The sequence below is a fragment of the Cygnus olor genome, chromosome 1, assembly GCF_009769625.2.
Source record: "Cygnus olor isolate bCygOlo1 chromosome 1, bCygOlo1.pri.v2, whole genome shotgun sequence".
Classification (NCBI taxonomy): domain Eukaryota; kingdom Metazoa; phylum Chordata; class Aves; order Anseriformes; family Anatidae; genus Cygnus; species Cygnus olor.
In genome coordinates this window covers 14,532,876-14,556,756 of record NC_049169.1, presented here as the reverse complement: position 1 = coordinate 14,556,756, position 23,881 = coordinate 14,532,876, and the positions used below count along the sequence as shown (strand labels likewise).

Here is a 23,881-nt window from a genome sequence, read left to right as displayed (position 1 = left end):
ACCATGAGAGGGAGTCCAAGGCAAGGCTGTAGGCAGAGGTGATGTATGTTACCACTCTGGGTTTTACAGTTGGAAAAAACAGGCAAGTTTTCATGAATACAAGCCTGAAAAGCAGAATTGGAACAATTCAGTTTGAAATAGAATTGCAGCCATCAAGCTAAATACGAGTATAGAGCAGCTCCTCTGGACTTCCTCCACTGTGTTAATTGGTCAGGAAATTTGTCAGAGTTGTCTGCTGGAGCAGAGTGGGGAGTTAGGAGGGAGGAAGGCGGCTGTTTCTCAAGAGAAGGGAGAGTGACTGTGAAAATGAAGCGTTCAGAAAATTGCAGCAGGCCCTGAAACCAGTCTCCTTTGAACCTGTGATTGCCGGTGTGCCGTCATGCTAAGAAAATTGGCTTCCTCGCTCAGCTTCTGGAGGTATCCAGTCAAAGCTGAGAGGACGTGGTAGTGCTGTGAAAGCCAGCTGCCACCAGTAACCAGGGCATTTCCATTATTGCTGAGATGTTGTTGCAGGCTAACCCCAGTGGGCAGCTAAGCCCCGTGCAGCCACTTGCTTGCTCTCCCTCAGTGAGGTGGGGGAGAGAATCGGAAGGGTAAAAAGTGAGAAAACTTGGGGGTTGATATTAAGACAGTTGAATAGGTAAAGCAAAAGCTGCACACACAAGCAAAGCAAGATAAGAATTCATTCCCTGCATCCCATCAGCAGAGGGATGCCCAGCCGTTCCCAGGAAGGCAGGCCTCATCATGCATAACAGTTGCTTGGGAAGACAAGTGCCATAATTTTAAGTGTCCTGCCGTCCTCCTCCCGGGTTTTATTGCTGCTCGTGACGCCACATGGTGTGGCATAACCCTGCGGTTTGTCAGGGGCAGCTGGCCTGGCTGTGTCCCCTGCCACGTTCTTGTGCACCCCCAAGCTATGTGCTGGCCAGGCAGCGTGGGAAGCAGGAAGGGCTCTGATGCTGTGTGAGTGCTGCTCGGTGACAGCTGGAACATCGCTGTGTTGTCAGCACTGTTTTCCTTACAAATCCAAAGCACAGCACCGTACAAGCCAGTATGAAGAAAGTGAGCTCTTTCCTGGGCAAAGCCAGTATGGAGAGAAAGGTGCCCCGTGGTTCTTCTGATTTCACCAGAGGAGTTTGTTTTGGTCATTTACTCCATTTGCTGAGGCACATTATATTCTCAGGTGTTCCTGCCTAGGACTGGCAGACTGTGATGGTAACTGTGGTGGGCCACTTTGCTGTCCCCCTTCACATTAAACTCAACTTAAACTCAGACAAGTTGTTCTCAATTCACATTCAGTGTGAACCTTGCTGCATCTATTTGAGACCTGAACAAGGGCCTGTATACATAAAAACATGTCTGTTTTTCCAACTGTTGTTGCTTTAATTAAAAAACACGCTACTTTTCCTTACAAAATCTACTTGTGTATTAAAAAACATTAATGGAATGATAGTTTTACAATCAAATGTTGTGCCTGTTTATACAAACTATGTATCAAAAGCTTGTTTTCTCCAGACTTTAAACCTTGTTTAAACCTTGCTGTAGGTTGATAACTAATCAAATGTTTTTTTCTTCGTAGAGCTTTTAGGTGCCTTCATGTGTTAATACTTCGAGACCTCAGTATGCGGTGTTTTTTAGATACTGAGTAACTAGATCTTTTTATTAAGGGAAGGTGACAACCTGTGTGCTGTATTGGGTTTCATCATGCATGAAAACACGCTGTGCAGGGAAAAAGATCCTTCAAAGTCGTTATTTAATTGCTGCTCTCTATTTCTAATGATAAATTCAATCAATGAACATAAGGTTCACCAAAGCTTAGTAAAATCAGATAGTCCCAAAAGGAAATAGTGAGTTTATTCAAAGCAGGTCCTTTTCTTAAAGGTCTTAATGTAATCAGTAAGTAGGGACGGACTTGAAATAGATTCATGGTTTGAGTTCTCTCTCAGATGCAGACGTTGTTAAAGTATTATGGACTGAAAGACATTTTCTGATTCTGAACCTGGCTCTGGTTTTTCTTTTAGAAGACATCAAACCGGACTGGTAGAATAAGGACTCTTCCATAACAAGGAAAAGGAACCAGCCTATAATCTCTAGCTCTCAGCAGCCCTACTCCACAGGGTTTTTCTTTTCTATGTCCTGCAGATGGATTTAACCTTTTATGAATTTGTGGTTTTAAAGAGAATCAAATTTACAGAAAACTGTAATAGTGATTTGTTTAGTTTTTCACTTGTATTTGCCACTGATCTGTGCATTCTGCTTGGTTATGTTTCATGCCTTTTGAAGCTGTTAGCGTTGCAATGCTCCCTTTGTTTCCTTACCAGAATACAGTGGACATTCCAAAAAAAAAAAAAAAAAGGAGAAAAAAAAAACAGATCATGATCTGAATTTATTTAAAGGACCTCCAAATTTTTTCATTCAATAAAAATTACAGTAATTCTGTATTTAAGCTTGTCCTATGGATAAATATTGAGTGCATTTCTTAGTAATTTGCAAACAGCTGGGGCACTGCAACTTTAGGGACTAATCCTGACTGGTGCTCTTCTACCTACAGCATTTAATGATTTCAGTGGGAATTCCGAGTGTTCAGCATCTTCCAGGATCAGGCTCTTAAGGAATCTATACTTCAATCAATGCATAGAGGATTTTTGCACCAAACTGTGGTTAATGTTATCCGAGGCTCAACACGCGAAATCCCCCTGTCGTGGTGGTGTTCTCGACCCTTAAGATCCCAGTACTCGATAACTTCGGTAAACAGTTTGGCTTTGCAAGGACGGGCGTTGAGCAGATTGGCTTGCATTAATAGAATTGCACTGACAGTGTTTCTTATAGGATTACTGAATAATTTTTTAATAAAATGTAGATTTTATAATCAGGAAGCCAATACTAGGTACTGGAACAATAGTACAGAGGAGTTAATTTTTATTTCTACAGTGTTAAAAGTGCACTTATATGCTGGTTTATTTACATCTGGGGGAAAGGCGAGAGACTGCAAATAGGGAGATTATTACTACTTTCTTTTTTAAAAAAAGAAGGCTTAAGGCAAATTTTAAGACTAAAATGTTTAAGCAATTATAAGCAAGGCTAGACCCTTTGAAAAAAAGTTTAGAAATATTCTTAAAATAAATTTTTATAGTGTTAATTTTGTAATAATTTATGTTTTGCTATACTTCAGAGCTAACTGACCGTATAGTTTCAGAAACAGTATGAAACTTAGGAAAGTTTAAGCAATGTTTATATTTTTGAAATGTTCTTTGAATTATGTTTTTATTGTACATTTCTTCAGACTGAAAAATGTGTACATATCTTTGTTATTTTTGCACAATTTTTGTCTTGTTCAGTTTTAGGAGCAGTACTATGTTGATTTTTTTAATTTATTTTGAGTTTTAAAACTGCAGGAGTTTAAAAATCTCAGTAACAAAGTCATCCTCTGTAATTGACGAAATGCTATTTCTAGTTGTCGAGGGAAAACGGTGGTTGTGAGATTCAGTGGTTGCTTCTGAGAACTAATGCTAATCAGTGACTGAAGGAGCGATTTCATAGTTTTAGGAAGCTTTAGCTCTTTCCATGCATCTTTTAATTGGAAAGGTGGAATATGGAGCCTGTCCTTTGAATGCTGCTTTATTTTTTTGTGTCAACTGGCTTACACCTGACAGCATTTCAGGAACGTTCAGCACCAAGTAAAATCCCACAGCCTTTCATCATCAAAGAATCATTATTTAATTACAAGTGTCAAAAAATTCAGCCTGAAAAGCAAAATGGAAGTAAACATTTGAATAAATGGATATAAACTGGACCAGCCTATAATGCATTATTAGTGTAGCATTCACTCGGTAGTTCTTTTTCTTCCCCATTTGCCTGAAAATCTTGTGATTTGTTTCCAGCAATAGAGGCTCAGAAGCTTTGGTTGTTACACATACGCAATGCATAGGCCCGTCAGCCATAAAAAGCGACTTGGATAACTTGTATGCCTTCTTTTGTATCGATGTAACAATTGTAAATAGTGCTGATCGACCTTTGTAGAGAATAGTTTATACAGCATATTCTATTATTGCTGATTCTCAGTGAACTATTGTTTTAAAAAAAAAGAAGAAAAAAAGAAATTTTTCTATTTACACCTTATATTTTGTTATGCTGTTGACCCATGGCACTTTAACAAAACTCTGTGGGTTTTGCATAGCTGGTCAGTCATGGGGTATATTAAATAACTGTTGTTGCACAGAAATGAATTTGCACCTGCTATATTGTGCTTTCCTACTACAGATTTTAGAACCTTTTCCAGAAGACTTTTGAAGAAAGCATGTCCAATCATTCTAAGAAAAAAAAATGCCATACTTGTACAGCCAATTTCTTTTCTACAATCCATATTTTGTAACACTAAGTATTTTCATTCTTTGTCCTGCACCTTTATGTATTAGCAGTATCAAATAGAATTCATTCCATGCTTGTGATAATTGTAAGCAGAATAAATGTCTAAAGTAGGTGTAAATAGTAAATTCTATGGCTTACAGTTTAAAAAAGGAAAAACAGAACAAACATGTATCTGATTGATACTGCCATGGTTCAACACCGGGCCTGGAGATATTCTCTAGTGAGCGATTGTATTTTTTTTTTGCTTTATTATTATTATTTTTTTTTTGTAACATGGCTTTGTAAATAAAATAATTTATATGTTTGTAAGAAACAAATGGGTTTTGTCATTATTTATCTTGGCAAAGCAAGAGGGGTATGTATTGCAAGACTGCCCTTTTTCTTCCCAGAGACTGAAACAGCGTGTGCAGCGGCCAGCACTGAGAATTCCTAGTTCACAAGGTCTGCCCAGTCCCCTGTACAGGGCTGAATTGCTCTAGGATTGGTTTTGGCATTCGTGTCTAAAATATCTCTGTATATGTGATGATCAGCCACTGAGGTCTTTGTTCTGATCAATCGTTTTAAAATTCTTTTGCTTAGCTGATTGCATTTTCTTACTCTTTATCAGTGTAAGAATTAACTTTGCCAGAGCTGCTAGATGTAGGAATTCGGACTTCAATGGGCAGTGTAAAAATAAAACCAGTCTTTTTGTTTTTATCATTGTTAATTCTAAAAATGCAACTTTTACCTCTAGGCACTAAGATTCTCTTTTTGTGTAAAAGCCCATTCCAATTACAGATCAGATGTGACTGAAATTGTTCATTGACTTGTCAGCTCTGCAGAGAGAGAGGGTTGCAGGTTTTTTTCACAGCAAACCTCTTCTGCAGGTCTGGAGAAGATGTACGCTTTATGTTTCTTTAATGAAGTACCTGGAAACTCAGTCTTGGAGGTACTGTAGGGAAGAGACACAATTATGGATGATCTTTAAAGCAAGAAATTGAACTGCAAAATGTTTTGGGTTTAGGGGGGTGGAGGGGGGGCATGTGTTATGCATACACTCAGAGGAGATAGCAAGCTGTCCTGCAGTACAGGAAATAAAAATAGGAAGAAAATTTTACCTTCTAGGTGAACAGCTTTTTCTGTAACATATTGCATGTTCTTGCATGTGGCAAAAGCTGATTTTAAACTTCCTTTTTGCTGCCCCCAGTGTGTGTCTGAGCTGCTTGTATTTTGATTTTTTTTGAATTTATCATTTTCGGTACGCTGTAGAGAAACCAGACGTCATTTAGTAGCAGTAGATACTGAAGTGTCATCTGACAGGGAGTGGTCCCCACGCTGAAGAGACGCGTTCTGTTCACAAGATGATTTGATATTTCTTGCAGGCATTAGAAATGAAGGCTATAACCAAGAAAATGGAATATTGCAGCCGTTAGTTACTAGTTGCTCACCATCATCATCCATGGCCAGCAGTGGTCAAGGACCTCTAAAATTATTTCCCAAACGTGACCAAGTCGTTTATTAGCACTTGCAGCTTTGTTGCACTGGCTCACAAGCTGTTCTCTGTTTGGAGTTGGTTCCCCACACCCCTTTTTTGGTTATGCAACAAGTGTTTTGCTTGCAGCAGCACTCTCTTGTATTATCTAACGTGCTTTAAATGCCACCAGTTTCAGAGGGTAAGCAGATCACTGAATAAGTTTTGTTACTCATTGCACTCCAGTTCTTATGCTTCTGTTTTTACCAGAGAAATATTGATTTTAGAAGACAGTCATTGCTGTCTGCAACCGGTATGTTTTACTCATCCAAATCTGTCAGAATTCACAATCGGAAGCCAAGCCAAGTACCGATTCCAGAAATACTTGGAGGCAATTTGTACAACACAGTCAGACTTTTTGAACACAGTGTTTGTTTCATGCAATTTTTAATGCTGTGTTTCCTCTCGAATACCTCTTGAAAGCTACTACTCCAACCAGGTACAGACCTCTTTTGAAACATAATTTCCTAAGCTGAAGGTAAACTGATACCTTAGCAGCGGGTCCTCATTTGCCCTTCAACCATAGAAGCTGTGGTAGATGGTGAGCGTGCTCTCGTTTCAGTTTAAAATCCGTCACCAGTGACATGGGCTGGATTGCTTTGTGTGTGAGTGTTTTTGTTTATTCTGCTGGCCTGCAGAAATATGAACATCCAGTCTGCACTCAGCTGTCCCCACAGAAGGGAAGCTTTCAGGAAATGCCTCCTTTTTAAGGGAAGCTTGCCAGAAATGGATCAGGAGAGATTGACTTTGAGGGTAAAGACAACAGGAGGGATTCCAGGTGGTGCAGAATGTTCAGCAGCCCCTTTGGCGTTTCCCCAGACCTGAAAGATTTGGCTCTGAAGTTAGGTTTGGTTAATGTGGAGCACTTAAGGAGGTTAATGTGACACCACATGAGACCAGTTTTTCTGAGAAGCTGCTTGGAACGAACAAAGTATATTTACAGAACTCTACAGGTAAAAAAACTGTTGGTGTAAATATAACAAATGGCCTGAGGAATAACCCTGCAAGTCCCAGGGCTGTAGCACTCGGTTTCCAGCCTGGCCTCTACCAAGCCAGAGGAGGGAATGGTGACAAAGTGTCGCTGCAGAAGAGAAACCATCATCCTTCCCAGTGTTTTGGTGTGTTGTGTCACACGAGAGCTCACAGGTTGCTTGAAAAGGATTGCTCAGGCTCAACTCTTCAGCCTTCCCTGCCACCGATGCAGAATGTATAGGCCCATAGTCATCGGTCTTAAGAACCTCTCAGCATTTGCACAGAACTTGCCCTTCTGGTCAGCTCCGCCCTTAAATTGCAGCTATTTGCTTTCACTTTCCTTCAGTTCTCTCTTATTTTGACCCATAGTCAATTGTTTGGTTGTTTTGTTGTTGTTATTTTTGTTGTTTTGCTTTTTTTGTTTGTTTGTGACCTTGCCTAGAGTTACTCCTTCCTTGTTAATCCCTTTAGGGTTTGTATTTGGACCTTACAGCCTGATCAGTAACACCAACACATCAGGCTTCCTTCTTCGTTATTGAGGAGACGCCAAGAAGATGCAGAGAGCTGGTTTTCACTCGTGTTGTTTTGCAGAGTGCATCCAAGGCCCGTACAGCGTCACGCTCTGAGCATAGACACTTCCCAAGGGAAATGCTGCGTTGGAGCAGGATGCTGGGCTACAGCCCTCCTGTCCTGTGATCCAAATGTGAAGGAAGCGATGGTGGTGATCCACCTCCTCTCTCACGGACTCACACAGTAGGGTCATTTTTGAAGACATGCACCACAGGACCTCCTTAGGGCATTTTCCTAATTCCAAACCCTCTTCATTGCCTGGTCTGTGTTATTCATTAACCAACTTTTTCAGTAGCTATATCTCCCACTCAGAGCTGGTAACACCCAAGGCCATCTCATTCTATTTTTCACTCTAATAATATATCTTTCTTGGGTAAATATTCAATTAGATATTTTTTTCCTAAGCCTCTCCCTAGAGACATATTGTAGAGTTTCAATAAATTTATCTGCTTTGTACCTGGGACAGCATAGGGTAAGGCAGAGAAACTGTCTACTCTAACAAGTCTGAACATCGTTACTCAAAAGGTTGCTAATTGTGTAACAAACTAGATGGCATTATTTTATAAAACTACCATCCCACTACTAAGGAAGGTGTGGGGAGCTGGGGGTCGGCCTCTTCTCACAGGTAACCAGTGACAGGACTAGAGGGAATGGCCTCAAGTTGTGCCAGGGGAGGTTCAGGCTGGAAATGAGGAGACATTTCTTCTCAGAAAGAGCAGTCAGGCACTGGGACGGGTTGCCCAGGGAGGTGGTGGAGTCACCATCCCTGGGGGTGTTCAAGGAAAGGTTGGACGTGGTGCTCAGGGACATGGTTTAGTGGGTGACATGGGTGGTTGGACCAGGTGATCTTGGAGGGCTTTCCCAACCTTAATGATTCTGTGATTCTTACAAGCAAACTGCAGATTTGGATGCCATGAGTGAACTGTGAGGCGGGTGGAAAAATCAGCTGGACTGCAGGGCTCAGGGGGAGGAGGTCCAGCCAGGGGTTGTTAAGAGCTGCGTGCTGCTCTGACAGAAACCCTGTTATGTTTGACAAAGACAAAGGCAGGGTCCTACAGCTGGGTGGGAGACGTAACCCCAAGTCATTGGTCAGGCTGGGTGCCATCTGGCAAAAAGGCAGCTTTGCAGAAAAAAAAGTGGACAAGCTCAACGCCAGTCAGTAATGGGCCCTGGCAGTGCTGAAAGCCAACCCCACACCGGGCCACATCAGTAAGAATGCGGGCAGGGGTTTGGGAACAGAGCGTCTCCTGCTACGGCACTTCTGAGACTGCGTCTGCAGAGCTGCCTCCAGGTTGGGTCTCCACAGCACAAAATGCAGTATGCGTGCCGAGGTGAGCCCAGTGGAGCACTACCAAGATGATTAGTAGCTGGAGCATGTGACGGACATGCTGAAAAATGATTTGTTCAGTTCTAAGGTAAGATTAAGAGGGGGAGCATTAAACTGCTGTCTTCAGCTACATAAAGGGTGAGTGCCAAGAAGATGGAGCCAGACTCGTCACGGTGGCGCACAACAAAAGAAGCAATAAGCATAAGGTACAGCAATGGGAATTAAACACAAGGGGAAAAAAAAAAAGGCCTTTGCAGCGTAGACAAACAGTATAAGAGGGACCAATAGGTATTGTGGAGTCGTCTCAGAGACTGTAAGAACGACTAGACAAGGAGGTGAACGACCTGATCTCAGCTTTGAAGTTAGTCCCAGGTTTGTCTGGTTTTTGTTTGTTGGGGGGGGGGGGGAGGAGTTGAGGGGAGTTTTTTTGGCAGGAGGAGGTGACCCAACGATCTCCAGAGGGCCATTCCAATCTAAATTATTCTGCCACTCTATACAGTAAAAAAAATAATAATGATAATAATGATAATAATGATGACGATGATGATGATAATAATAATAATCAATAAATAAAATTATCAAATAAATAAAAGAGTTCTGGCTCTTGAGATTATTAATAACGAGAAACTTAGCATTTCTGCTGTTAAGCACTTTCCTCTGTAAATGTAGTGTCCTCTGATGAGGCATTCACTGGGATCTTGGAAGTCCTTGAAGAAGAGCAGAGGAAAACACTGCATGCAATGAAAGGGTAGAGTGGAGCTTTTCCAGAGCATCTACAGGAACAGCACAGCCCGTTCACTACAGCTCCCCCTGTGCTTGCTGATGCCCCTGGTGAGAAGGAGCAGTGGCAGGTGAAGCACCCAGCATTAACAAGCTCTTGCTCGGTGTGGCCACAGAAAGCACATGGTACACCTGGGCATCTTTCCCAGCCCCTTTCTTATTGCTCCTGTCTCGTTCCACAGCCCTAGACTTCTGTCTTCTACAACCTGATTTGGAAAAACGTGTCCATCAGTTTGTTTCCTCAGCAAGCCAAATACTTCTGCAACCAGCTTCATGGCTGACCTGCAGTCCCTGTTCCTCTTCGTTAAATCTTTAAGATTCTTGGGAGTCTATCTAGTCCTTTGCAGTTAGGTAGAAGGTTTAAGTTATTAGTCATGTTTTGCAAAAGGCTCACCTTCTGTTACAGCAGATATTAAATCTTTTAACCAAATTCAGTTTTAAATAACCAGGACACTTTAAACACACAAAAATAGATGTGAACCTTGCAGTTGTGATTAAAACTTAATTAGCGGTGTTGCTATAATGGAACCAGAAAACTTTCAGATGTTTTGTCAAATCCTGTTGTTCTTAGTCACCAGAAATTTAATTTGACGTACAATAGTCCATGTGAGCTTCTTGGATATTATCCTAAATTATCACACGTTTAGAACCCTCATTTAGCAGACAATATCACATGAACTGTGGATAATAAATCCCCTACACTACGTATTATCAGAACATTTTTCAAGGAAATAAATTGTGCTTTCTTAACAGTGAAATGACTTTTAAAAATACATACATTCCTAGTAATAAATCTAATTGTGGTTTGCTCTTAGTGATTTTTGGAACCAGTCCTCATAGAAACACACGTCAGCCTGTCATTCCTGTGTGTTTATGCTTAAAATTTTAGCTTTCAGCATGTGTTTCATACTGGTTATCTTTGTTGACCACTGAAGGAGAACTTTGCCAAATGCTGTTTCTCTGCCCCAAACACTCACTTACCTACCTTTCTCTCCAGGTCTTCAGTTGTTCCTTCCTGTCGAGTCAATCATCTTCTCATGTTCTCATTTTCAACAGAAGATTTTCTGTGTCATTATTTCTCCCCTGCCGGCCAGCTCAGACACTTCATTGTGCTCCTCTGCACCTCAAAATACTCTTTTCTTCCACCACTCTTCTTTAGGGGAAAAAAAACAACAAACAATCCCAACTTTGCTAGTTCTTTGCAAAATCTTCTGAAAGGAATCAGAAAAGTTAAATTCAGGAATGGTTTCAGTAACTATGAACTGTATACTTTTTTTCTTAGTGGGACATTCTGCTTGATTATCTTTCTCCTCACAGTGGGTAGTACAATAAAAAGGGTACTTGATGTCTCATCTCTGCACGGACTGTGCTGCAAAGCGAAGTAAAACTGTTTAAATCTTTCTCACTCTTAGCTGCTACTCATTGATTTTGCAGGTAGGAGGGGGACTTTTCTGTGGGATCTTGTAAAACCCTGTTGGAAACGGAGCGTGTCTGGGATGCTGCGGTTACATGCGCTGAGGGGTTTGCCTTCTGCGGCACCATTTCTCTTAACAAACATCACGCAGAGGTGTACCGCAGCTTACCAAGCGCAGCAGACAGACGACAAACCCGTTTTCCCGTAGTTTTGCTGTGTAATTTTGGGATGTTCTCGCTGGAAGGCCGCCGCTTTCAGCCCTCCGCCCTGAGGCGGCGCCGTCCTCCCGCCTTCACCGCGGCTGACTGAACCCGCCCGGGGGCCCCGGCGGCGGGCAACGGAGGGCAAAAAAAACCCCAAAGGTGGCGGCTGGGTGACCACACACGGGCTGGAACCGGCAAGGCAGCAGTGTTAGCGGCGTGTAAGGCGCTGTCCCCGTGAATTTATGCTGCTGGGGTACGGACTAGTAACTTGGAAGCGCCGCTCTTCTGCTCCAGCGCTGACAGGATCCAGGCGAAGCTCCCCCCGGTGACCACGCTCCGTCCCGCAGCCGCCCTGCCTCCTCCCGCCGCCCTCCTCAGGCCCCAGGGCTCCGGTTGCGGCTTCTTTCTCGAAGCTTCTCCCCCTCAGGGCCAACGGTTTTAACGGGCGGCGGGTGCGAGGCCTCCCCTGGCAACGGCGAGATGGCGGCGTGCGAGCGGGGGGGCCGCGACTACCTGGAGCGCCACGGGATCCCCGAGCTGCTCCGCCGCCTCAGCGCCCTGCTGCTCTACCACCAGCCCGGTGCGGCTCCCCCGCGGTGGTAGCGTGGGACTGGGGGGAAAAAGGAGAGATTTGGGGTCTTTAAGGTAGTGGCTGGAAGGAGAGACGCAGCCCGGGGACCGGGCGGGGGTGCTGAGGGAGAGGAGGTGGCAGGAGCGGGGTGAGGGTCGGGTGGCGCTGGTGACTTCGTTCCCTTGAAGAAAAAGAGCTCGGTGTCTTGGTTCCGTTGCAGAAAGACCTCGCCAGTTCCTCATCCAGGTGCTGGAAAGAGTGAAGGCCGGCAGGCAAGGCGAGGGAGGGTACCCGTGCCTGATGGACGAGTCCAACCTGGTTGCCATGTTCCAGATGCTGGATGTTGCAGACCTGGGCTACATCACGCCTGTGCAGTACCGAGAAGGTCAGTCCACCCCGAACGGCAATCAGCATCCTCCTAGCTGTTTGAACAGTTTTATTAAAGTAGTTTCAAAAGCATTGTATTAAAACAGTTTCAACCCCATCTGTATGTATACATTAAAAGCATCGGCACTTCTGGCCACACAGCATGGACCTTGGAAAGTTGAAAGAAGTTACGTACGTTTGTTTTTTGTTTATTACATCTAGGCCACTTTCAGATGTTAAATTATTTTTTTCAGATTTATATAGGAAATTCTGTTTCCTTAACTTTAGCTCTTAAAACTTTGGGACTGAGCACAGACAACCTGCACATTGGTGATGATGTGAACATCACACTGGACACATTCAAGGAAGAAGTGTAAGTATAATTGAAAGGGTATGTGCAGAGTTGCTATGCACAGATCTTTTGCTGTGGCTTATGTTTTATTTACGAAAGCACGTCATTAAAGGACTTACTGGTTTAAGCTTACCCGCTTTACATTGAAAGATTTAAACAGATGCTATTGCTCTAGCTTGATGGGTTTGCTCAGCACTTTCCTCAGCCATCTCACATTAGGACCCACACAAAGCAGGTCTATCAGATTTCCTTCCCTACAAGTAGTCATCAGGTAGCCTAGGACTGAGAGCACTGGTCCAGAAATGTGAAGTATTTGAGATAGATTGTTGGTTCTGCCTGATATAGCAGAGCTAGTAATACATAGCTGAAACAAGCTTAGATTTTTTCAGTAATTTCTCATGGTTAGGGTAGGGTTCTAGGGAGGATATTTTGGCAACTGTTACAATGAGTGAAAGAAAACTAAAACTAGATATCCCAACTTACCTAACTGGACGTTTTTATTTTTTCCTAGGAAGAAAAGGTTGCTGGAGATCTGGGCTGCGTATTAGATGGAACAGTGGTATGCTTAATATATTAAAAATAGGCATTTTGCTCTATTCTTTTGCTGCTGTGTCAGCTGTGAAAAACTGATTTTAAACAGTGCTCTCTTCTCTTTTTTTTTTCCCTCTCTTCCCTGTAGTAGCAATCAGCTGAAAAGGACAAATGACAAAAATTTGTTTACATTTACCAGGGACTAGAAGGGTATCTTTTGAGAACTGCCTTATTAAAAATAAGTAGAAACCTCTTTAAAAAAAAAAAAAAAGTGTTCTGGAGTCTCCTCCTTCAGCTAGTAGCTTACTTTGTTAATCATCAGTAATGAGACAGCAAATAAAGTTAATTTTAAGAGTGTGGCTTAAGACTTTTTTTAAACCCCCTTTTATATACATAAAAAAAATCAGTTTCGGCAACAAATGTTCATGGTTGAAAGATAGCAGTGCCAAGTAACATAGCATTTATTAAGTTTTAAAATAGGCTCAAAAACAAAGGAGGTCTTATTAAAAAAATGGCAGAGACTTTGGGACAGCAAAAAAAAAAAAGAATATAAATAAAGGAAAGAGACAAATTCTTTCATTCCATCCCAGGTCCTGCATATGCATATTTTAAATACAGACCACCTGTTACCTGGGATTTAGAGATGTAAAAACATGTGTTTAAGTGAGAGTGTGCCAGTTCAAGTAACATAGTCATTAGTAATGAAGATTGTTAGCTTCTAAATGTAATGACAAGGTGGTTATGTTAAAGTAAGATCTGTGCAGTTAGAAGCCAGGTCAGTAGCATTTTCAAATAATTTAAAAGCGTATATATAATAAATGGTAAGATTAGATCAAACCAATTACACAGCATACAGTGTTGGAAAAAAATAACACAACAACTATGCTGTAACTTATTTGCTTTGCTTTTGTTTGAAATAAGTAATCTAGATCAAGTCATTAACCAATTTTGAAGTCTTTATTTTCCTGTATTTGGCCAAATAGCTCTCAAATTGAGAAGAATCTCAACATCCCTTTGAGCTAATTTGTAAACGCCAAGTTCATTTAATGCCGCTGTTGCTGATGGCTGGTTTGGCTTTAGTGATGCTTCATTTTCTGAGGCTGACTGTAGTACATCCTTCAGCAGCAAGGCAGAACCAACATTCAGATTCAGGATAACGCAGGCTTCTTTTATGCTATGGAAGGGAAGAAAAGTTATATGAATTACTAAAAGAATCACACATAAGATACACTTGATTTTGTATGCATAGTGACTAACAAAAAAGGTTCCATGGACTTCTGAAAAGGATCGAAGTACTGAACTGAAAAGTGCTGCCTAGCCAAAGACAAGTAGCATACTTGGTCTTGCCATCTTAGCACTTTGTATTACAAGCACCAATATTTTGCCATGCTTGGCCTGGCTTTTACTTCCTAATTTTTCCACTAGTCTAAAAAATACAGAAGAGAAGTTACAATATAATTATGTTTAGTTTTCCCAAACTGCATTTTCTGTTGATAATTAGAAACCTTATTTGGTATATTTTAAAAACACACCTTTACAGAAAGCTGCTAGAGTCTGAATATTCTCTCTTATTAATCTCATTAGAGAGCAAACAGATACCCTGCCGCATTGTTTCTAGTACAAAAAATAGCCATGTACCCACTATACATTACTTTTTACTGTTCCTTTCTGCATCTATTTTTTTAAGCTATGAATACTACATAGGTATCAATTACCTTTGTGAAGGTAATGTGCTCAAAAAAGTAAGATGCTGCTACGGGAATATTCCAATTAAAAATGCCAATATAACCTTCATCTTCAAGTGTTCAAGACTGAATGCCACATTCCATATTGATTTTTAGGCGTATAGTAAGACTTCTGTCCCAATTAGCCTAGGAGTTTAACATTTGACTCTGTATAAGACTGTGGGCTATTTAAAGCTACTAAGCACCAGGAAGGTAGCTTCTCACCAGTGAAAGCAACTAGACTGCTATGCAGGGCAATTCTAAGCAGGAACATAGTTTAAAGTAGCCTAAGGATACAGAAAATGTGTTGTGCTGTAACTAAATCTTTGAGTAGTTTCTTTTGCCCCAGTTTTGGAATTCTGCTTACGTTCCCTAAGTTCATCTGTCCGTGTGCAGTAGACATCCTCGCTGTGCTAAATGCTCCATAACATACATCACAGTCAGTTGCTATCTGAATACGTGCTGCAGGATCGAAACTTTCCCTGTTGTAAACACTGAAAGATGATCCACATAGTTCAAGTATTTCTTATCCACTCAAAACTGTGAAAAAATATATATATTGGTGATATACAAGACATTCATCTGGATGTTCTATTCTGAAATACTAATAGATCAGAAGTTTGCCTACTTACTGCTTGAAGTAGTTTTCTGGCCTCTTACAGTAGTGTGAAAATAAAGGGAAAAGATTTCTACTCATGTCAAACTGAAGTTGTGCTGCTCCTCCTTCATTGAAATGATTCGCCATGATTATCTGCAAACACAAAGGGGTGCATCTTCTGTTTAGGCCAGTCACTAACACCTGCACAGTACTGCATACACTTTGTAGATACCTACCTCCTGATAGATGAATGTATCCACTTTCTCTGCGAGCATTTGCCAGAATACTTTGAATAGGGAGTGACAGAGCTGCTGTTCTAGTTGTAGCAAGCGGTCTCTTAGGGTCAACAACATGGGGCAAGCTGTGCTTGACAGAGACATTACTGCTTGCTCTGCTTGAGATGGTAAAGATAGCCACCTGAAAGAAATTTCATTATTATGACTTCGATGTGATAATTATTCATATCACAATAACTGAAATTAAAATTTTCCTGTAAGAAAATCTTAGCCAGTTACAATGGTTCAGTTTTCTCCTTTCCCATTTCAAACCTAAAGGTAGTCATAGTCTAATGCTTTATTTAAATGTCCTTTAATGTTAAGCTGATGCTTTAGTTATAAATCTGAACATGCTATTTTTTTTAAAAGCTAATCTATAAAATCATCAAGCTGTTGTGTTTACTTTGTGAAGTACTTCGGAAACTCAACCGCAAACGTTCAAGAAACCCTGTGTTTCTGTAAGGATAGAAGCAGTTGTTACAGGTCATTTTTAATACTACTTTGAAGAAAGTAACTCTCATCTGAACTAGAGTGACCCAGCATTCTTCCTAGGGTTTTTAAGGACAACATGCCCACTCACTGCAGAACTACTTTAGCAAGCATAACATAAAATAGGCTTGAAGTAAGGATAAAGAAAATCTTCCAATACTTACTACCCTGTGCCTTTCCCATTCAGGAAAATTATTTTTCTTATTAGCTATTCTTGCCTTTATTTGCCTCAATGTTTTTAACAGAAAATAATATTGGAATATGAGAAGAGTAAACAAAATCACCTCTCTTTTTTGTACAGCTTTGCAGCATCTGTGACCTCTTTGAAGACATGATGTACTTGACGACTCAACATATCTTGTTTCAGGCGCTCCAGGAGGTTAATCATTTCATCAAAGACAGAGCTCTCCATTGAAGCCAGCTGTCCCAGCTGTAGCTGGCTGACATTGCTACTTTCTGCACAAACCTCCAGTTCAGCCTGCTGTAGCTGCAGGAAGAACTAGAGGAACAGAGGCAGACTTAAGTACTAGCAAAAATCATCTTATTATTTGAACTCTGCATTTGTACTTTAACAGACAGGGTTCTACAAAACGCGCTCTTGACACATTTATAAACTTAGTTTTAAAACACTGTCCTGATTCACTAGAATTAATGCACTGTTTTAATCCTTGTAATGCAACTGATGTGGGTCCCAAATACAACAGCAGATAGGTAATGGATGTTTGCTGGTCTGACAATAGCAAGAAATGGTCTGAGTTGAATGTGACACAGCGGTAATGAAGTTGGTTTTGCTTTTAAGCACGCCAAGACACTTTCGTAGATGCAGCTGTACAACACAAAAGCTGCTCTCCTATCAAGTCAAGATTATCCTCTGCTAGAGACAGTTTCCGGTCAGGACAAAAACAATTTGGAGGCTGCCCATCTCACACAAAATGCTTCTCTCTTCAATAACGATAGAAAAACTGACATACTACAGAATAGATATGGTGCCACTGGGCTCTTACTGAAAATAACTGTACCCAGCACCCTGTTATCAAAGAGTGACTTTGCCAAACACCACCTGAACCAAGCTGTAATGCAGGCACCCACGCCAAATCCATTTAAACTAACTTGGCATAGGGGTAATTCAAGAAGCATGCACATGCTACTGCAACATGTGCACTTCAGCAGCAATACTATGAGTACTATTAGTTCTATTTTTTCCAGAATTAATTCTTCTAAATACATCTACATAAATAGTGCTGAAAATACAATGTTTGATTATGAAACAAACAGAACTGGTCCATTTAAAATAAAAAATTACTTACTACATTGTCAGCCCAGTCTGCCAACACTGTTGCGATATAGTTAACGGCGTTAAGGATCGCACAGTATCGGAAGCCTAAAGAAGCTCTGCTCTCTTCCTTCATTACTTGAGTTAATCGTATCCTGAAATCATCAACTAGCTCCTTCTGTAGCCCCAGGAACTGCAGTTTTCTGGAAGCTGTTGGAAGATTCTTATACCTGTCTAGAAAGACATTGTTAAAATATTTAACATTTTCCAGCACTGAAGAAAAGGTTTTGAACAAGAAACATTATAGTCATCTTTTTACATGATCTTACTCCTACAAGGACATCATATAGTATTTAATTTTACAAAAGCTTATTTTTAGCAACCTCAAGAAACTACTCAATGCAAAAACTAAATATGTAAAGAAACAACCCATCTGAGATTCCCCTCCCCCTCACGATTCCACTAGCATATTGTATCCTAATACTTTTAAGTAATATGTTATCATACCACACCATCTAGCGATATTATGTGGCCCCTAAAGCCAGTCACAGAGTAAGATAAAGCTTTTGTAAGAGTAAAATGCATAAAGTATTCGAATATACAAATAAGCACCTCCTGAAAAGGTACATTCCTCAGATTCAACAGGAATGGTAGGATATTTTTATTATTGCTTTGTAACAAATTATATTCTCTCCATTATTAATGAGTTTGAATGTGGTAGGTTATGAATTATCAAATTTTAAATAACGCATTTGAAAGCATGTCACTACTAGCTCAAGATTATTTGTGCTAGATAATGTCCAAAATACAGGATGAGCAGGAAAACTTTTATTAAATTGCAAGTATCACAACTTTGCAAAGTTGTTATTTGCTGACTATTGTTGACACAATAGATATCTAGTAAAGAAATCTATTAGCTGCAGTTTTTCTACTAGTCATTATGAACAAGAGCAATGTCCACTGATTGGTAGTTACCTGTTATAACTAACAACAGAGTCATAAAAGTTTCAGCACAGTCTGGGACTTTCATTTCATCTACGTCGGTGATATCTTTGTATTGTGATATCCATGCAGCCTCGGATGAAAGCATGGAGTCCATTTTCTGAAGAGCAACTGAGCACAGAAATTGTAAATTGTTTTAGTATTTAATAATGAAAAAAAACTTCTAATGAAAAAATCCTCTAAAACCAAACAATATATAAAAATAAAATCTTTATCCCTAATGAGTTAAAATTTACATTTTCAGATCATAAAAAACTACTGATGACTGGTTTCATTCAGTACCAATTCCAATAACAGCATCACAAATGCAGATACAAGAATTATGTCAAGGCTATCTTTTTTTTTTTTTTTTTTTAAATAGTTGGCTTGTTCTGTTTCAATATATTTCTTCTCTGATTCTCAAAAATTAATTCCTCTCCCCATTTCAATTTAAACTCTATCGTTGTCTGCACACTTAAATACACCTCTGTCTAAAAGTAAGCCTGCTAGGTCTCATACAGCTTAGGGACAACAGTCCTATAAACTTCAGAAGCACTACTAGAATCAAACAATTTTTTATTCAAAATAACTGAAGAGTATAAAAATATCACAGAATCACAGACCAACGCACTCCTCTCATTACCGACCTCAAAAATACATCTTATGGAGTAGCCCTGTCCAAGTGACTTCTCCTATTTGTGAAGGCTATTTGTATTCTGCACCATCAGAAAGAAAATGTGTCAAGGCCAACAAAATCCATCGCAAGTCTTACATTTTTTTTCCACTGTTAGCCACCTCTGGAAGCAGGACTCTTCTGAAAGAATATGCATGCAACTGGGAAAGGTGCTGAGGTAACCATGAACGCTGTAAAGCTCTCTCTCAAACTGAAGTACCTCATCCACAAGGTGACAAAAGAGGGCATCATCGTATAACAGGAATGGAATATCAGCAGCCAGCTTCTCCAAAATCAGCATTACCAGAGCACGAGAGAATTCAAGCTTTTAAAAGAAAAAAGTGAGTAAAATATCAGAGATATGTACAAACATGTATGACCTTAAACCTGTTACTAGGCTGAGTTAAGTCTCACCACAAGTTTAGTGAAATCAGTAGAAGAACACTTGTACAAATTGACTGTATATATATTTACACACAAAACACACAGAAGTGCTTACCCCAGCATTCACTGAAGATCCTGCCTTGTCCAATATTGGCTGGATTTTGTCATCAAGGAACTTTGAGTGATTTCCAATCCACATAAGCACTTGTGTTAAATACCATTCAGGCTTATTTTAAAAAAATAGAAAATTAATATATCCCCTAATATACTTAATACTATTAAAATGCACTGTATTAGCAACTGTAAGAGCGCAAATGTATTTACATTTACTCAAGACTGTCAACACAGAGACTTGTGCAACTACAGTGTTACAAAACAGCTCTCCAAGTCTGCTGCAGATGCATTACAGTAGCATTAACATTTACTTGTAGGAAACCTGCTTCACTGACAATTCTCAGGTAAAATACTCAGTCTTTGAAGATAACTCATACAAAAAGCAGGTCAGTTTCCAACTGGTAAAGTGCACATCTCTCTGGCCCAGAGAAAATGTTTATGCCTCTGGAAGATCTCCACGTGTTACCTTGGCATCTGTCCCCACTAAGGGAGACACAAATACTGCATCATAATTTAAGAATCTTAATTTCAGAGAAGAAAGTGTCCAAGCTATACAATTTAAATACAGTAATGTATCTGTTGTTAAATAAATAAATCGATAAATCAAACTGCTTTCTTCCATACCTTGCTTAAGACATTTGTTGGTTTATTTCCAGTGAAATGATACTTAAATCTTTTCTGCAGAGGATTCAGCATGATCTGGATTGGAAGGATAATAGGTGGTGATGGGGGTAAGGAATACTTTTCTGGAAGCTGTTTAGGTTTGGTTAACAGTTCATCTCTAAGTTTCACAGTTAAGGACAAATTTAAGTGTTGATTCCTCCAATGGTAAAATTTCAATAAAATGGGTTTACAGAACTGAACGCTTTAGCTCTACCTTGTTGGCTGAAGGCAGTATTACACAAGGTATACAAGTCCTCAAATATGAACAACACTCAAAATGTTTCCGTCTTATAAGATATTTAACGTAACTCTGGCTGCTACGGATAATTTATTCAGTGACAGTAGAAGTCACTGAAGTCAGTTTGATTTAGGAAACCAGTATCATTTAAAAAAAAGAAAAAGGGAAGAAAAAACACCATCATCACTACCAAACCCAGGGGCTATCCAAGAGACATGCATATTCATGTTTCTTAAAGAAATATCAGATTCATGAGATTAATAAATGCAATACATGATTTCCCACTTTGAAGCAACCAATTTAAGCAGCCCAGCCTCACTGACCAAAATTGTTACTGGCTCCAGGTTGCCCAGAACAACCTTGTTTCTTCCCGGTCCAGTACTGCTGATTTAAACAACAACAAAAAGCTACAACCACCCCAGGAAAAAAAATGAACAAAAATGGTTTTGAACTTCAGCTGTGCTTGATTTCCCCCACAAACAAACGGAACAGGACGAGCAGCAGTGCCTTCTGACTTACCTCAGAGACAAGTTACTACTGCTGCTCAATGAAAATTGTTCCATTTTTTAAAATTCCCTTCTGAGACATACATCTTGAGCCTTCTCTCTCTTCTTTCTGGGACTGCATATATTAAAGTGATTAACACAGATTTCAAGTAACGCTAGGAAAGTAAAAGCATTAACTACGTCCAATTAAAAAAAAATTCATCATCATTTGTATTAATATAGGTAATCTTGCTGAAAGTATATAATGTAAGGTGTGCACATTGTGAAGCCTGAACTGCAAGTTACCATGAGATCACTGGATCTGATAACTTGGAATTATGATCCTGCTACTGCCAAAAAGAGTAACTTGAATTTTAACTGAAAACAACTTTTAAATTCTTGCTCTGGTCACCTAGCATTTTCTATACGAAAAGTACCTTATAATGTTAGTACAAAGTACTATAAACTCAATTTAATTTCTGACTTTCGAGAGCTCTGACAATTATTATCCTCGCTAAAACACACCACAACTATTTAAAAGGATACGAGGTTTGCAATTTCAGAAGCTGACAGAACAAAGTCTCCAAATTGTTGTATATATCAGGAGCACTAGCTGGAGCAGCAAGGCCAAATGCCTGAGACTGTGGTGGCCCCACAAACGGCCAGCGAAGCTGGGTTAGTACCTCTTCAAAGTCACTGCAACATAAAACATGCACTTTAGCACAAACCTACAATACAACATAAAGATGAGGCAGTGACAGTGCATCCCTTACCTTGACAACTTGTCCTTAAGAATTTTATGCCAGAATTTAACAGTGGACCTCACAAAAGCAAGAAGATGAGAACAAGATGACTCCTGAAGTTTAATATCCAGTTCTGCCATAAAAGCTAGAGTACTGGCTGCCTCTGGAACGTTGTTGGTCATCAGATACTGCTGAATGTTATCACTACAAAATTCAAGAAAAGTTGAGGTCAAACATTCACTAAGAATCATTTGTGCGCTGAAAAATCGAGATAAAACTAAATCTAAAATATTTTAATGAGACAAACACGGTTACCACTCTCATCACGTATATGCAGCGCTCAGCCCTGAAAAGGCTGTGTGATAACATTAGTAAGAATATTCTTAAAGCATATAAGATTTTAAAGTATACCAACTTTACCTTAACTCTTCTATTCGTGAAATCCATTTAAGATAGGACAGGTGCCGTTCAATCTCCTCTACTTGACTAATCAGCACACCAAGCTCCTCCATCCATGGCTCAGCTTTCAGTAAGTGGCTATTGATTGAATCAGATAGAAGAGCTTCTTCCTCTAGAAGCCGATTCAGAGATTTTTTAGAATCTTCTGCATTCTTTAAGGCCTTTTGAATTCTTTTAGGAACTTCAGATGAAACTGTAAGTACCTACATTTATAGAAAGGTATCAAAACTCACATAAAAACACTGCATTATATAGAGTGGTATCTTCTGAAATATCAATGCACTGCTTCAACTAAGTTCGGTCTTTCGACTGATTTTACTACTTAATCAGTCATGTTTACTACTTAATCAGTCATATATTCAGCATATTAAAATAAAAAAGGAAATGTGCTTACCTGTTCTTCTAACTGCTTTTTATTTTCAGACAGCTTATCGATAAGGCTGCCCAGCTTCCTCAGAGAATCATAGTCGTTTCCAACTTCTCTTTCCACAAATTCAGAAACATAGTATGGGATATCGCAATGATCTAGATCTCTAGTGCCTTCTTTCTTTGTAACGTTAACGGTTGCCATGTTTTCTTCATCTGCAATGCTAATCATATAACTTCAGTTACTCACCGCTAAGACAGCACTACCAGCTAGAGACCTCCCGAGGATACAAAGCTCCATGAAAAGCAGGGCAGTTCAACTTAAACTGAAGTTTAAATAAGACATGTAATAGCAATCCTGCATTAAGTGAGACAACTTGCTAGCCTAGGTCTTAGCTGAAAAATCTTATTTATATGCATTTCTCTGCTGGTTTATTATATGTTAACTAATGACATGGAACATGCGTGCTACTTGAAAGAGTCCTCCCTTCCCCAAAGCATAATTTAATAATTGTTGCAAATAGTTCAGCATGTAGATAATTTCTACACAGGTAAGTTAGAAAACATGGAAAAATACAAATAATAATAATAATTTTGAGAAGTAGAAAGATAACCACAATCCCCCTCTTTACCTGTTCACAGAAGCATCAAGTGCTGAAGGACTCACTACTAGCCAAGGATTCACTCAGGTCTTATGTTACAAATCATTGCTTGTTCTTCAAGAGCGACAGGGGAATACTCGTAAGGAAGCCCCGGCAGGGGAGCAGCAGAAGAGGCACTTGCCTATTTCAGCATTTGGCAGAGAAAACCGGACCTGCAATTGAGACGGCGATCACATAGACGGAAAGCAAAACGGCTGCGAGGAGCTGCGCTTGAACAGCTCAGCTCTCTGCTTTTTAACATCGCTGTCAAAACAGCGTTTAAAAATGAAGTTTAAACGCTTGCACTTCGTCGCTACAGGTTTTAATTAAATTAAAAACCCCGCTAAGCAGACAACGGGAACGAGAAAACGGCGCAAACGAGGAGACAAAATCGGGAGACCAGGAGAGGAAGGCGCAGACCACTGCCTTGAGGAGCTCCACAAGGCCCTGGGCGAGCCCACAACGCAGCCCCACAGCCGGGGAGCCCCGGCCCGGCCCCACAGCCGGGGTGCGGGCACCAGGTGACCGCCACCACCGCGTCCCCGCCGCCCGCCCTCAGCCGCCGAGGCCGGAGCCCTCAGCGTCCCCCCCCCTCAGCCCCTGTGAGGGAACCGCACGCGCTCACCCGCGGCCGCACGCCTCGCCCCGCCCCTGCCGCGTCAGCGCCTGCCTGCGCAGCCCCGGGGCGGGGCCGGAGGCGCGAACTGCGCACGCGCGGCCGTTCCCTTCCCGCCCACCCGCCGTCGCCTGAGGGAAGGGGCGGGGGCAGCCTTTGTCCCCTGTGTGTGCCCCAAAGGTGGCTCAGCCCCTA

At 40.7% G+C, this 23,881-nt stretch overlaps 3 protein-coding genes and 1 long non-coding RNA gene across 10 annotated transcripts in view; 2 read left to right on the top strand and 2 right to left on the bottom strand.

Annotated features, from left to right (window-relative positions):
- The window catches only part of ATXN7L1 (ataxin 7 like 1), a 115,546-nt gene extending 111,235 nt beyond the window's left edge, over positions 1-4,311 (top strand). The window contains 1 exon segment of the mRNA XM_040544609.1: positions 2,022-4,311. Within this exon segment, the coding sequence (XP_040400543.1) occupies positions 2,022-2,063 (42 nt within the window). The 3' untranslated portion in view covers positions 2,064-4,311.
- On the bottom strand, positions 3,578-10,817 carry LOC121063784. Its single transcript, XR_005816207.1, has 2 exons — positions 10,513-10,817; positions 3,578-9,575 (listed from the first exon to the last, which is right to left on the bottom strand). It is a non-coding gene; the product is annotated as an uncharacterized LOC121063784 (long non-coding RNA).
- A 652-nt stretch (positions 10,818-11,469) lies between these two features.
- EFCAB10 (EF-hand calcium binding domain 10) lies at positions 11,470-16,489 on the top strand. Of its 5 annotated transcripts, none has more exons than XM_040544619.1 (5): positions 11,470-11,724; positions 11,936-12,100; positions 12,370-12,454; positions 12,945-12,992; positions 16,352-16,489. In XM_040544619.1, the coding sequence occupies exons 1-4, from the start codon at positions 11,625-11,627 to the stop codon at positions 12,979-12,981; spliced, it is 387 nt and encodes a 128-aa protein (XP_040400553.1). In that variant the 5' UTR covers positions 11,470-11,624; the 3' UTR covers positions 12,982-12,992; positions 16,352-16,489. The 5 variants fall into 5 exon arrangements, with proteins under 5 accessions (XP_040400553.1, XP_040400549.1, XP_040400551.1 ...); XM_040544615.1 differs by having other exon boundaries at positions 11,936-12,125; positions 12,386-12,454; XM_040544617.1 differs by lacking the exon at positions 16,352-16,489 and adding an exon at positions 13,113-13,219.
- RINT1 (RAD50 interactor 1) lies at positions 13,908-23,771 on the bottom strand. Of its 3 annotated transcripts, none has more exons than XM_040544610.1 (15): positions 23,696-23,771; positions 23,062-23,243; positions 22,458-22,653; positions 22,025-22,266; positions 21,635-21,808; positions 21,408-21,557; positions 20,100-20,256; positions 19,477-19,587; positions 19,077-19,302; positions 18,299-18,436; positions 17,358-17,557; positions 16,335-16,549; positions 15,523-15,703; positions 15,321-15,439; positions 13,908-14,138 (listed from the first exon to the last, which is right to left on the bottom strand). In XM_040544610.1, exons 3-15 carry the CDS (start codon positions 22,632-22,634, stop codon positions 13,922-13,924), a joined length of 2,307 nt encoding a protein of 768 aa, XP_040400544.1. In that variant the 5' UTR covers positions 22,635-22,653; positions 23,062-23,243; positions 23,696-23,771; the 3' UTR covers positions 13,908-13,921. The 3 variants fall into 3 exon arrangements, with proteins under 3 accessions (XP_040400544.1, XP_040400546.1, XP_040400545.1); XM_040544612.1 differs by lacking the exon at positions 23,696-23,771 and adding an exon at positions 23,471-23,620; XM_040544611.1 differs by lacking the exon at positions 23,696-23,771 and having other exon boundaries at positions 23,062-23,441.
- Positions 23,772-23,881: the final 110 nt, after the last annotated feature.